The 13425-nt window shown below is 52.5% G+C and overlaps 2 protein-coding genes across 4 annotated transcripts in view; both read right to left on the bottom strand.

Moving 5' to 3' along the window:
• RASL10A (RAS-like, family 10, member A) overlaps positions 1-12039 on the bottom strand; it is a 14912-nt gene extending 2873 nt beyond the window's left edge. Inside the window, exons 1-3 of the mRNA XM_011995740.1 lie at positions 12022-12039; positions 11284-11429; positions 10587-10647 (exon numbers count right to left, since the gene is read on the bottom strand). Coding sequence (XP_011851130.1) covers positions 10587-10647; positions 11284-11429; positions 12022-12039 — 225 coding nt within the window. The remainder of the gene's footprint in view (positions 1-10586; positions 10648-11283; positions 11430-12021) is intronic.
• Positions 11698-13425, bottom strand: part of AP1B1 (adaptor-related protein complex 1, beta 1 subunit) — a 65526-nt gene continuing 63798 nt past the window's right edge. For all 3 annotated transcript variants that reach the window (XM_011995716.1, XM_011995717.1, XM_011995718.1), the window contains one exon: positions 11698-12904. In XM_011995716.1, coding sequence (XP_011851106.1) covers positions 12830-12904 — 75 coding nt within the window. In that variant the 3' untranslated portion in view covers positions 11698-12829. The remainder of the gene's footprint in view (positions 12905-13425) is intronic.

Below are 13425 nucleotides of genomic sequence, written 5' to 3'. Positions count from 1 at the left end.
CACCGCCCAGAACGCCCCTCCCAGGAAGGGTTGCAGGAAGGTGACTGGGGGACAGAGATGCCGGAGAGAGCCCACCCCTCCCTTACCCCCTCCGCGTGTCCCGCTCCTCTCACTCGCTCCAAAATAGAAGCCCCTTCCCACCCACGGCCGCGGCCGCTCTTCCAAACACTGCTCGCCCCCACGCTGGCACCCGACAAGCCCCGGCCCCGGGGTCAGGCCGCCCAGGGTCCGAATTGGGGGGGCGGCTGTGTGACCTTGGGCGAATCGCCGCACTGCGCTGGGTCTGTGCTCCGCATCCATCACAGGCAGACTCAAGAGGCTCCGACCTTTTCTTGAGAGCCTACTATGTGCCAGGCCCTTTACTAAGCTATTACCTACGTGATTCTCGAACCGACAGCCTCAGCCTGGCATCGCTGGTTGAGAGAAGAGGAAACAGACCCCAGAGGGGAATCTGCAAGGTTAGAAGGGCAGTGGGGGGGCCCGTGAAGTCTCCTCTGAGGCCCCTCCTACCTTCCTCCTGCCCACGGGGGTAAATGGCCCACACTAGACAATACTCAAACGGCCGTCCTCGAGGGGAAGTGGGGACAGAGGGTGCCGAGACCACAGCGGCTTAGCCCCAGATCCCTGTCCCAACAAGGCTGGAGGTGACTAAATAGAGAAAGATCCAGAAATTGGCCCACTCCACCGCCCTCACTGCTAAGGTCACGTTTCCTGCGTGACTTGCAACCCGTAGGTCCCCTCAAAGGGGTGCAACCTCTTCAAAACAGGCGCCCAGAGCCCAAGTTCCCCTTCCTGGAGCTAGTGGAGAAGCTCCTGCCCCATCACAGCTTGGAAAGCCTAGGTTAGCCCAGCCCCCCATCCTCCTCCTCTGCTCTCCTCCCCGCTGTGTGGGGCTCCCACATCTCTGACCTGCACATGACAATGCTCAAGAAATGGCCGCAATGCACAGATACCTCTGCACTAAGGAGTTCATTTATTCATCCCCTCAACAAATATTCCAAATCTTATTGCTTGTCAGGAGGCTGAAATGGATTTAAAATGCAGAAAACAGAAAAAAAAAAAAAAAAAGTTCTGCTTTGGGAGAGAGGGTTCTAGAACACATGAGATCTAGGGATTGTCAAAGCACAGACAATGTACCCACCCCAGCCCAGGGGAGGTAGAAGAGCTAAATCCTGAAGCGGGAGGAGGCACATCCTCCAGGGAGCCTGTCCATGATGACAACCAGAAAGTGTCTCCAGAACAATGGCTGTGCTTTCATCCTCTCATGCTGGATCAGGGACCGGGATCTGCTTTCACTCCTCTCCTCAGCCACTAGGGAGCTCAGAACCACCTCTGTCCAGTGTTCCAGGTCTTCTAGCTCAGTGAGTGGGGACTGCTGCCTTCATCTTTCTTTCCTACCATGATTTTTCCTTTCATTTGATGTCCTCTTTCACATTGTAACTTTTCAGACTTCTGGGTTTTGTTGTTGTTTGAGATAAGGTCTTGCTCTGTCACCCAAGTTGGAGTGCAGTGGTGTCATCATAGCTCACTGCATCCTCAACCCCCTGGGTTCAAGTGATCCTCCTTGCCTCAGCCTCTCAAATAGCTGGGACTGCAGGTGCATGCTATGACATCTAGCTAATTTGTTTATTTTTACTTTTTGTAGAGGCAGAATCTCACTATGTTGCCTAGGCTGGTCTCGAACTCCTGGCTTAAGCGATCCTCCCTCCTCAGCCTCCAAAAGTGCTGGGATTACAGGCGTGAGCCACCACATCCAGCCAAACTTCTGAGTTTTTGACTTTTCAGGCTTCTGGGTTTTGTGAGCTGCTTCAATTCCTTTGGGGAACAAGGCAAGGAGTAAATAACAAGGCACTCAGCAACACAACAACAAAACCCAGAAGTCTGAAAAGTTGACACTAGGACAGTCTTGTTTGTTCTGAGATGGAGTCTCGCTCTGTCACCCAGGCTGGAGTGCAGGGGTGCGATCTTGGCTCACTGCTACCTCCACCTCCTGGGCTCAAGCAATTCTCCTGTCTCAGCCTCTAGAGTAGCTGGGACTACAGGCACACACCACCACCCCTGGCTAATTTTTGTATTTTTTAGTAGAGACAGGGTTTCACCATATTGGTCAGGCTGGTCTCGAACTGCTGACCTCAGGTGATCCAACCGCCTCAGCCTCCCAAAGTGCTGGGGTCTCAGGCGTGAGCCGCCGTGCCTGGCCAGGACAATCTTTTGTAAGCTCTTCTCAATGCTAGGCGCACTCCCGCCCACCCCTGGGTATTCTTTCTCTGGAAAACTTTCCTTGCTTCTCCTTCTGACACTGCAAACAGAGCTGTGTGTGAGGCATCTCTGGCTCCCAGTATGTGTTTTTGGATGGCGAGGGGAAGGGGCACTGTGGACTGGGAACGTCCTAAGGCTCCCATGAAGCCCTGTAAACCCCACAGCATACCATGTTCCCTAGGAGACTCTCACAGAAGTATTCCTAGCAGCAGTGCCCCTTTATCAAGCGCCTGCGATGTGCCAAGCCTGACCCACAGCTTCGCACTCACTGAGGCTCCCAGGGATGCCATGATTGGGCCACAGTTGCCCAGCAGGAAAATGGCAGCACAGGGGCCGGAACCCAGGCTCTTGGGTTCCAGAGTCCGGCTTTCTGAGAAGCCTGGCTTCATCTGGACCCAGAGCGTTCTCAGGAAGTGCTCAACTGGAGCTCAACCCCCAGTGACCACTCAGCCCCTTGTGGGGAGGGGCTTGGGGGAGGTCTCTAGGCCTTGTGGAGCCCCCCATCCACAGGGGCTGAGCTGAATCCTAGTGGGAGTGTGCAGCCCTGTGCCAGGCTTCCCAAAGACCAGCAGGCTGGGGGACTCAAGCTGCCTGTCTGCCTGGGATGTGGATTTCAGGGTTCTCTCATCAGTCCCCTCACTCCTTCCCCAAGGAAAGGCTGCGGGGCTTCTGCCTGCTGCCCCCCTCCAATCCCTATTCTCCAGGGGCCTCCTGGGCACTCCTTGAATGCCCCTATCCAGGGCTCCAGGGACTACCTGCCAACCATGCACGCATCTGCTCCTTCAGCAGAGGAGACTGGCACTAGGCACACAGTGGCCAAGGTGGTCCTGCCTACCCTCTGTGGCAGGGAGAAAGAGACACGCAGCTAGGCAGGGACAGGTGAAGACAGGTGCTCTGGGCCGGTTCAGGCCTGGGGAGATGAGGAGGCCTAGGGGAAGCACCAGCCCAGCAGCAGTTGAGGGGCTTATACTGAGCCCCAAAGGATCAAGCCACAGATGGTGGGGAGGGCTGGGCAGGGGCAGGCACCAGGTGGGGAATTCTACTTTCTCCAGTTCATTGCCCACAGGCTCCTAACACCAGCCACCTGGCCTTCACCCATGTGCTTCTTCCCAGCTGGGCCTGATTCCGGCCCATCCCTGGAGTCAGGCACCCCAGACTTCATCCAGCTCCCAGGGGGTGTTTGTTCTGGACTCCTTTGCGGGGCCACACCAGTGACCACTAATTATGGTCTGTCCTGGCCATGAATCATGGCTCCACACCACCAGTAACTCACCTCCTGGAGCCACGAATGGGGGGATCCTCCACAGCTCACATGCTTGGGGTATAGTGGGGGGACATCCTCATGATGAATCTCACTGATCACAGCCAGGCAGCCTCTTGAGGGCTGGGCTGGTCTTCCAGCCATCAGGATACAAGGAGGCTGGGCAGGGCTGGGCTTCCAAGCCTCTGAAAGTTTCTTCTCTTGGGTTTGAAACGTCCTTCCAGAACTGTGTCATCTGTGCAAGTTACTTACGTTCTCTGCACCTCGGGGTGGGGTGCAGTGGCTGACACCTGTAATTCCAGCACCTTGGGGAGGCCAAGGCGGGAGGATCGCTTGAGCCCAGGAGTTCCAGACCAGCCTGGGCAACGTAGTGAGACCCCATCTCTATAAAAAATTTTTAAAATTGGCCAGGTGCAGTGGCTCGTGCCTGTAATCCCAGCATTTTGGGAGGCTGAGGCAGGGGGATCAAGAGGTCAGGGATTTGAGACAAGCCTGGCCAACATGGCAAAACCCCATCTCTATTAAAAATACAAAAATTAGCCAGGCGTGGTGGCAGGGGCCTGTAGTCCCAGCTACTCTGGAGGCTGAGGCAGGAGAATTGCTTGAACCCGGGAGGCGGAGGTTGCAGTGAGCCAAGATCGCGCCACTGCACTCCAGCTTGGGTGACAGGGCGAGACTCCGTCTCAAAATAAATAAATATAAATATAAATAAATTATATATATATATATGAATAAATTAGCTGGGTGTGGTGGTGCACACACGTGGTCCCAGCTACTCGGAAGCTGAGGTGGGAGGATCACTTGAGCCCTGGAGGTCGAGGCTACAGTGAGCCATGATCACACCACTGTACACCAGCCTGGGCGACAGAGGAAGACCCTACCTCAAAAAAACAAAACACAAAAAAACAAAAACCACCTCTTCTTCTCAGCTTCTTTCTCTGTGAAGGGAATATTAATTTTCTGGACTTCACTGAGCTGTGGGATGCAATGAGATGATACAAAGAGAAAAAACAAGACAACCTGTTAAGTTTGGGGAGATAAAATTTGTACATATAAAACTTCCATTTTTATATGTAAATGGCTATAAATACAAAACATAATGGAGGCATATGTGTGTATACGTGGGTAAAGAGACACACATATATTTTCTAGCTATGTCAGCTGAGGGCCTGGAAGAAGTGACACTCAGTGGCATGAATACATCCAGCATCTAGCTCTTGTTTTTTTTCCTTTTTATTTATTATTTATTTATTTTTGAAACAGGGTCTCATTCTGTCATCCAGGCTGGAATGCAGAGGCACAAACACGGCTCACTGCAGCCTTGACTTCCAGGGCTCAAGCAATCCTCCCACCTTATCCTCCCTGAGTAGCTGGGACCACAGGCACACACCACCACACCTGGCTAAATTTTTGCATTTCTTTGTAGAAACAGGGTTTTGCTCATCTCAAACTCCTGGGCTCAAGCAATCAGTCTGCCTGTGCCTCCCAAAGTGCTGGGATTACAGGTGTGAGTCACCACGCCCGGCTGCTCCTGGTTTCTCTTTTCTTATTTTTTTTGAGATGGAGACTCACCCTGTTGCCCAGGCTGGAGGGCAGTGGCGTGATCTCAGCTCACTGAAACCTTGGCCTCCGGGTTGAAGCAATTCTCCTGTCACAGCTTCCCGAGTAGCTGGGACTACAAGCGCCTGCCACCACACCCTGCTAATTTTTGTTTTGTTTTGTTTTGTTTTTGAGACAGAGTCTCTTGCTCTGTCAGCCAGGATAGAGTGCTTTGGCATGATCTCGGCTCACTGCAACCTCTGCCTCCTGGGCTCAAGCAATTCTGCCTCAGCCTCCCCAGTAGCTGGGATTACAGGTATGAGCCACCACGCCCGGCTAACTTTTGTATTTTTAGTGGAGACAGGGTTTCACCATGTTAGCCAGGCTGGTCTCAAACTCCTGACCTCAGGTGATCTGCCCACCTCGGCCTCCCAAAGTGCTGGGATTACAGGCGTTAGCCACTGCGCCCGGCCTGGCCGCTCTTGGTTTCTAATACTGTTCTCCAGTGAAAGGAACCAGGCTCCTTGGAGAGATGACTGCTTCTAGGGATGGGGCAGGACCAGTACAAGATGATCCTGGAGCAACTTATGGTGGCAGAAAGGAAGGAAATGCCCAAAAACGAGGATGGTGGTATGTCACAGGGACATAGGAACCTTCCGGAAGGAGCTCCCAGTGGCCAAACCTGCAGCAATTCAAGCAACAAAGTAAATAATGTTATATGGGATTAAGCTCAGATTATAAAATAAATATCCATGAGTCCAAACTGATATAAATGACTGAATAAATAAATAAATGTGATCATTCAGCTTGCTTGCTCCCAGGGAAAAAAAAATACGTCTGAGAAGAAACAAGTCTTCCTTAAAGAAGAATTCCAAACACTTTCATGTAGCTACTCCCCCACCCCGCTTTCCAAAGTGTAAGCTGCATTTACTTATTTGCTTCCAAAGAAGACAGAAAGGAGGATGGCCAGGCACGGTGGCTCATGCCTGTAATCCCAACACTTTGGGAGGCCAAGGCTGGTGAATCACTTGAGCCCAGTTCAGTACCAGCCTGGGCGACATAGTGAGACCTCCTCTCTACTAAAAATAAAAAAATGATAATAATGAACAAAATTAGCCAGGTGTGGTGGTGTGTGACTGTAGTCCCAGCTACTTGGGAGGCTGAGGTGGGAGGATCAATTGAGCTCCAGAGGTCAAGGCTGCAGTGAGTACCTCTGCACTCCAGCCTGGAGGACAGAATGAGACCGTCTTAAAAAATAAATAAAATAAAAAAGAGAGGGAAAAGTAACTTGACAGTAGAGAAAACTGCAAACATGCAAACATTACCTTGGCCAGGCGATCCAGGCAAACGTGAGGTGACAAGAAATGTCGATAGAATGTCACCCTGATTATGATGCAAAGGGAAAGGCATCTGTGTAGTATTTTTTCTAAAAAACCATAATCCCAGGCTGATCACGAGAAAAGCACTTGACAAAGCCAAACTGAGGGACCTTCTACAGAACGCCCAAGCAGGACTCCTTGAAACAGTCAAGGTCATGAAACACCAAGAATATCTGAGAAACTCTCACAGATATAAGGAGACATGAGTCCCACGTGGAATGTGGGATTCTGGAACAGCAGGAGGACACAAATGGAAAACTAGTGAAACACGAATAAAAAAACGAAACAGGCGGCCAGGCATGGTGGCTCACGCCTGTAATCCCAGCACTTTGGGAGGCTGAGGCGGGCAGATCACTTGAGGTCAGGAGTTTGAGACCAGCCTGGCCAATATGGTGAAACCCCGTCTCTACTAAAAATACAAAAATTGGCTGGGCGTAGTGGTGTGTGCCTGTAATCCCAGCTACTTGGGGGGCTGAGGTAGGAGAATCGCTTGAACCAGGGAGTCGGAGGTTGCAGTGACCCGAGATCATGCCACTGCACTCCAGCCTGGTGACAAAGGGAGGCTCCATCTCAAAAAAAAAAAAGAACTTTTACATGAAGAAAAAATATTACAGAGACATAAAAGAAAACCTGAATCAATGGGAAAGCATCTACTCCTGTTCTTTACATATAAAGAGCCAATATTGTTATTGACATCATTACAAGAAGGTCATTCTCCATAAATTAATGTAAACATTTGATGTGATCCAAATAATATGATCAATTTTTTTTAAAGACAAACTAGTTGTAAAGTTCAAATAGAATGAAATGGGAATAAGAGGGTACAAGAAGTTATCAAAACACGGCTGGGAGCTGTGGCTCACACCTGTAATCCCAATGACTTGAGAGGTTGAAGCAGGAGGATTGCTGGAGCCCAGGTGTTCGAGGCTGCAGTGAGCTATGATCGTGCCACTGCACTCCAGCCTGGGTGACAGAGTGAGACCCTGACTCAAAAATTAAAAAAATGGTTGGGCATGGTGGCTCATGCCTGCAATCCCAGCACTTTGGGAGGCTGAGGAGGGTGGATCACTTGAGCTCAGGAGTTCGAGACCAGCCTGGGCCATGTGGGGAAACCCTATCTCTACAAAAACCACAAAAACTAGTCAGGTGTGGTAGCTCTCACCTGTAGTTCCAGCTACCTGGGAGGCTGAGGCAGGAGGATCACTTGAGCCTGGGAGGTGGAAGTTGTAGTGAGCTCAGATCAAGCCATTGCACAACAGCCTGGGTGACAGGAGTGAGACTCTGTCTCAAAAATAATAAATAAAAATAAAAATAAAAGTTATCAAAACATGAATAGACAAATTATCTGGTATAGAACAGAGTCCAGAAAAACACCCAAATATATGTGGAAATTTAGAATATGATAAAAATGGCATTTCAAATCTGTGGGGAAAAGATGAATTATTCAGTAAATGGCATGGAGACAAGTGGGGAACCATCTGGGGAAAAGGGGAAGTTGGATCCCTACCTCATTCCTACAGAAAGCCCAGATGGAACAGGATTGAAATGCAAAAATGAAGAGCAGACAAGTACTAGAAAGAAAAAATTAAAAGAAAATTACATCTTAAAAAGCCCAATTTCAGCATGGAAAAGTAAAAAGCAGTAACAAAATAGGGAGGAATAATGGTAAATCAGTAAGAAAAAGATCAATAATCAGATAGAAAAATGGCCCAAAATGTGAAGACAGCTCACAGAAAGGGACATACAAGTGGCTCAAAAACACATGCAAAGAGACACACTGAAAACACGGGAAGGGCCAGGCGCGATGGCTCACGCCTGTAATCCTAGCCCTTTGGGAAGCTGAGGCAGGCGGGTTATTGAGCCCAGGAGTTTGAGACCAGCCTGGGCAACATGGCGAGACCCTGTCTACAAAAAAATACAAAAATTTGCTGGGTGTGGTGGTGCGCACTTGTAGTCCCAGCTACTCTGGGGGCTGAGGTGGGAGGATCACTTGAGCCTGGGAGATTAAGACTGCAGTGAGCCGTGATCACACCACTGCACTCCAGCCTGAGCAACAGACTGGATTTTCTTGAGACCCTATCTCAAAAAAAAAAAAAAAGAAAAAAAGGAAAAGAAAAGAAAAAGAGAAAAAAGGCCAGGCACGTTGGCTTACACCTGTAATCCAAACAATTTGGGAGGCTGAGGCGGGGAGATCACCTGAGATCGGGAGTTCAAGATCAGCCTGGCCAACATGGTGAAACCCCATCGCTAATAAAAATTTAAAAAATAATTAGCTGGGTGTGGTGGTGTGCTCCTGTAATCCCAGCTACTCGGTAGGCTGAGGCATGAGAATCACTTGGGCCTGGGAGGCGGAGGTTGCAGTAAGCCGAGATTGCACCACTGCAATCCAGCCTGGGTGACAGAGGAAGATTCTGTCTCAAAAAAAAAACAAAAAAAAAGGCAGCTGGGCATGGTGGCTCATGCCTGTAATCCCAGAACTTTAGGAGGCGGAGGCGGTCGGATCACCTGAGGTCAGGAGTTCGAGACCAGCCTGGCCAACATGGCGAAACTCTGTCTCTACTAAAAATACAAAAATTAGCCGGTGTGGTGGCAGGTGCCTGTAATCCCAGCTACTTGGGAGGCTCAGGCAGGAGAATCGCTTGAGTCTGGGAGGCGGAGGTTGCAGTGAGCAGAGATTGTGCCATCGAACACCAGCCTGGGCGACAGAGTGAGACTCCATCTCAAAAAAGAAATAAAAATGAAAAAATGAAGAAAAAAAAAAAGGCATGAGGACACTCTCCGTAATGGGTTAATAATGGAAAAACCTCTGCTATATAAGTCTAACATGTATTCTGTGCTACCATTTCTACATAAGAAGGGAAAAATGCCACATTAGGCAAAGCTGAGTCTCTTTGGATAATGACATTGGTTTCCTTTGGGGAGGAAAATGAGGGAAAGGGGTAGATTTTTTACATCGATTTTGTCTTCTGGATTTCGAACCATGTGAACGTGTTACCTTTTCAAAACAAGAACAAAAATAGAAAATGCATCTTGGGTATACCCTCTGGTTCAGCAGTTCCGGGGCTGGATCCTATAGCTACGTCCCTGCCCAAGCAGAGGGTGTTATGTGGGAGGTACTCGCTGCAGCATTGCTTAGGGTGTAGAAACAGCCTGAATGTCCCGCAGCAGGGACTGGCTAATGCTGGCCCATTCACACAAGGAAGCCTGAGGCGGTCTGCTCCTACAGATGGGGAAAGAGCTTCAGAAAGGACTGTCAGGTCAGAGAAGGGATGTGCTAGCAGTGCCTAGGTAGGCCATCATTCGTTTAGTAAATCTCTACATGGATTTGCTTATACACACGTGCAGAATATCCCTGGATGAAAATCGAAATCTAGCAACAATGTCTGCCTTTAAGGGAGGAAAACTAAGGACTGAGGATGGGGTGGGAGGGAGAACTTTATTCTCTGTCTGGCTGACCTCACTCACCATGGTCCTGAATTACTCGCTCCATAAAAACAAACACAAACTACTAGCTGAAGGTTAAACAATGTAAAACCAGGTCCCGTGACAGCCTTGGCGGTGTCTGTTGCACAGGGGAACCCATCAGCCCTTGGGTATGTGTTGGACCCTCCAGAAATAACTGGTTGCTGTTGTTGGATTTCCTGATTGGCTGGGAAGGTTCAAGACACTGGGGAATCTTCCCAAGAAAAGCCAGGGAAGTTCCCTAAACTGCCAGATGCCAAGGCCTCCAAGAGGCAAGGCGGGGAGGCCTGAGTGCATCAGGACCAGGAAGTGCTACATGAGCAGGAAGGAGGCGGCCTGTGATGACCCTCAGAGGTGAGGGAGGGACAGGGAAGCTGAAGGGTACAGATTGGCTATGCCCTAAAGCACTCTTCCTAAAGGCCGGGCCCCAAAGGAGCATCCTGTGTGTCTGTTCTCCTGATGCAGTAGTGTGGGGGACTGGGAGCATAACGGCCCTGCCTGCCTCAGTTTCCCCGTGTGTAGACTAAGCCGCTGCAGTGTATGCTGGGTTCCCTTATGCTGAGCACTGTGGGGTGAAAGAGGGCCCCAACTGGTGAGGCACCGCTCACGATCACCTGAGGCTTGAGCAGACTCATTCAAACACAGGTGTCTAGGGATGGTTCTCCTTTCTCGCCAGCTCTCCTCACCCAGGTGGCTTGTCCTGGGCCTCCAGTGAGGACAGCAATCCCACACTTGCCCTCTTCAGACCTTGCGATGGAGGGGTGGGGAGGTGAAGTGCTGAGCCCCCTGAATGGCTGAGCTGGCAGGCCATGGGTGTGGCGGCCCGTGCAGCTGCTTCCCAGGCAGTGTTCCCAGGTGTTGAGCTCAGAGGAGGCAGGCGACACAGCAGGGTGACAGTCCCTCTCATTAAGGGTTCACCAACCTCTAGTTCCATGGCAGGGCAAGGACTCCAGCTGCATTTGGGCAGAGACTCTCAGGCGAGGCAAGAACCAGGGTTGTGCAGTCAAGGACCTTGGTTGGTTCTGGACTCTGTGGAGGGGCCACAGCTGGGCATGCAGCTCAAGCCCTTGACCCTGGGGTCCCCAGGGCAGCACGGTGACACCACAGAGGTCAAAGGTGGGGCAGTGGAGGGCCAGATGCTCCTGTGATGCCCTGTAAGAGGGCAGGCTGTCTCGCCCAGTTCCCGGCAGCCAGGAAGGCAGCGGTGTGTGTGAGGTGGGCAGCGTGTGGGGAGCTAAGTACAGACAGAATACGAGGGAGCGGCTGGGGCTCAAACAGGCTGAGGGGAACCTGGGCTGCTCCTCCCTCAGAAGCAGGCTGAGGCCCACCAGCCAGGAGGCAGCTCAGCTGACGAAGCCCCGCCTAGGGTCTGGCCACCCTTACCTGGGAGCTAGGCCAGTGCCAGGATTGGGGCCATACAAGGTGTCCTCAGTGGCGGCTGGCCTTGTCCACACGCCCACGCCCTCTCCCGCCACCGCCCCGATCAGGGGATTTCCCACGCCCCCCGGAGCCTCCCAGATGACAGGGAGCTGGGGAAAACCACAAGGGGAGCCCAGCCTTCTGGCCAGCATCACAAGGTGAGACAGCGTCAGCTCCGGGGGAGGTGGGATCAATGGCAGGAGAGGGGCCAGGGACAGCAGGCTGCAGCAGTCAATTTGCCAAGGATAGGATGGAGGGAAGGTGCTGTCCTCAGAATGCTGCCGCACACACCACGGGAGCCTTTGACCCTGGGGTCCCTGCAGCCCGGGACTCCTGCCCAGAAGAGCCGTGGGCCTGACACACTGGCTGGGGACACACTTGATGTCATCATTTTTATTCACTTTCTCTTTCTGAAAATAAGAGTAAACATACAATATATATTTTCTGATGATATATATTAGATCTAGTTACTGTAGGGTCAGAAAACCATCCCCAACCACATGGAGGCAGCTTTCAATCCTGACATTTGGTGGAGGGGAAAAAAGTGTCCGTGATTGCCAAAAGCCGAATCTTTCTTTATTATTAAACAGCAGTAACAGGAAAACCTAATGCTCTGTCAGACACAACTGAAACCTGGGAGGCCAGGAGGAGGGCAGCAGACACTACAGAGAAACCCCAAAGAAACCCAAACAGGAGGCGCACCCACTCGCCCCGCCCCATCCCTCGGCCTGGTCTCTGTTGCAGGAGGCCTGGGCTCAGAGGTGACACTGAGGAATGTATCACAGACCATCCTTGGGGCAGAAGTGGGGAGTGGGGGACAGTGCAGCTGCCAGTGGGGTGGGAGCCCAAGACAGGGGCTCTGGGAGCTTCTGCCTGGTCTTGACCATACGGGTCAGCACTCGGGAGGCCGTGGCCCAACTGGCACAGCTGCAGGGCACCAGCCAGGTGGCTGCAAGGGGGCAGTGGAGGCCCTGGGCTCCTCCAAACCCAGCTCTGCCCCTTTGCTGGCACCTACAGCTCCTTGAGCCCCACACCTTAAGCAAGCAGCTCTCCTGGTACCAAAGGGACCCCTACCTGCACACCCAGGCCAGGTTGGCAGGGTCCATCCCATGAGAGGTGGCAGTGGGGGGCCCTTTAACACCAACCCGAGATTCCAAGGAGCCAGGGGCTGCCGGGGCTGTGAGCCAGAGGGGCAAGCTCCATGCTCACCATTCAGGCACAGCTTCTGTGGCTGCTCTGGCTCTGTTTCCTTTGGTCCCTTCCTCACCTAACCCCACGTCACAGCCACAGGAGCAGGGGTGTCCCGGAGCACGGGAGTGCACTGCGCTCTCACCCCAGGAGGGGGTGGTACCCTACCCCAGGGATCGGGTGCTGCCATCAGGACCACAGAGCCCACGGGGTGGCCAGGAGCCCTGCCTGGTCCCTCCTGCGAGGAGGAAGATGTGCTGCCACCCCCAGGGGCCTCCTCGATGGGGCGGGCAGAAGGCTGGGGTGGGCGCTGGCCGGTGCCTCAGTTCTTGAGGATGGTCTCGTAGGCCTGGTACACATGCTGAGACACCTCTGGCGCTCGACACTTCAGGGACAGCTGCAGGGGAGAGAGGGGTCGGGGAGAGAGCACTCATCCCTGGAGTTCGTCTCAGGAAGGAAAGGGGTGGGGAAGAGAGCAGGAACCAATGGGATAGCGTGGCGTGCACACAGCCCGGCGGCAGCTGCGCCTGGCACAGATGTGAGGTAAAGTGGAGGGGGCGGCCATCGCAGCCAGCCGAGTGTGGACCAAATATACTTGCAGCCCACACACCTGCTGTCAGCCTAGTCCCCAGAGCCCTGCTGGCAAGCAGTGTGAGTCACGAGCCGGAGGCCCCCACCCTGAGGGCTGCCCAGCCCCCCAGAGTCCCTGGAGGTCTGGGGTCCTCAGGACTGAAGCCTGACAGAAAATCCTGAGGCGGTGTGGGAGGGCTGGGAGGGAGCGTGGAGGGGTGCTGGGCTCATTCCTGGTTTCCTATGTAGGAAGCAGGCACAGTAGAGACTTTGCCTCCACTCTGGGGCCTGAGATTGAGATCACAGGCAGAGGAGAGAGGAGCCCCCACCCACCCACTCTAAAGCACT

The sequence above is a fragment of the Mandrillus leucophaeus genome, unplaced genomic scaffold, assembly GCF_000951045.1.
Source record: "Mandrillus leucophaeus isolate KB7577 unplaced genomic scaffold, Mleu.le_1.0 Scaffold496, whole genome shotgun sequence".
NCBI classification, from domain to species: domain Eukaryota; kingdom Metazoa; phylum Chordata; class Mammalia; order Primates; family Cercopithecidae; genus Mandrillus; species Mandrillus leucophaeus.
The sequence above is the reverse complement of the archived record's forward strand: the minus strand, read 5'-3'. Positions and strand labels throughout refer to the sequence as shown.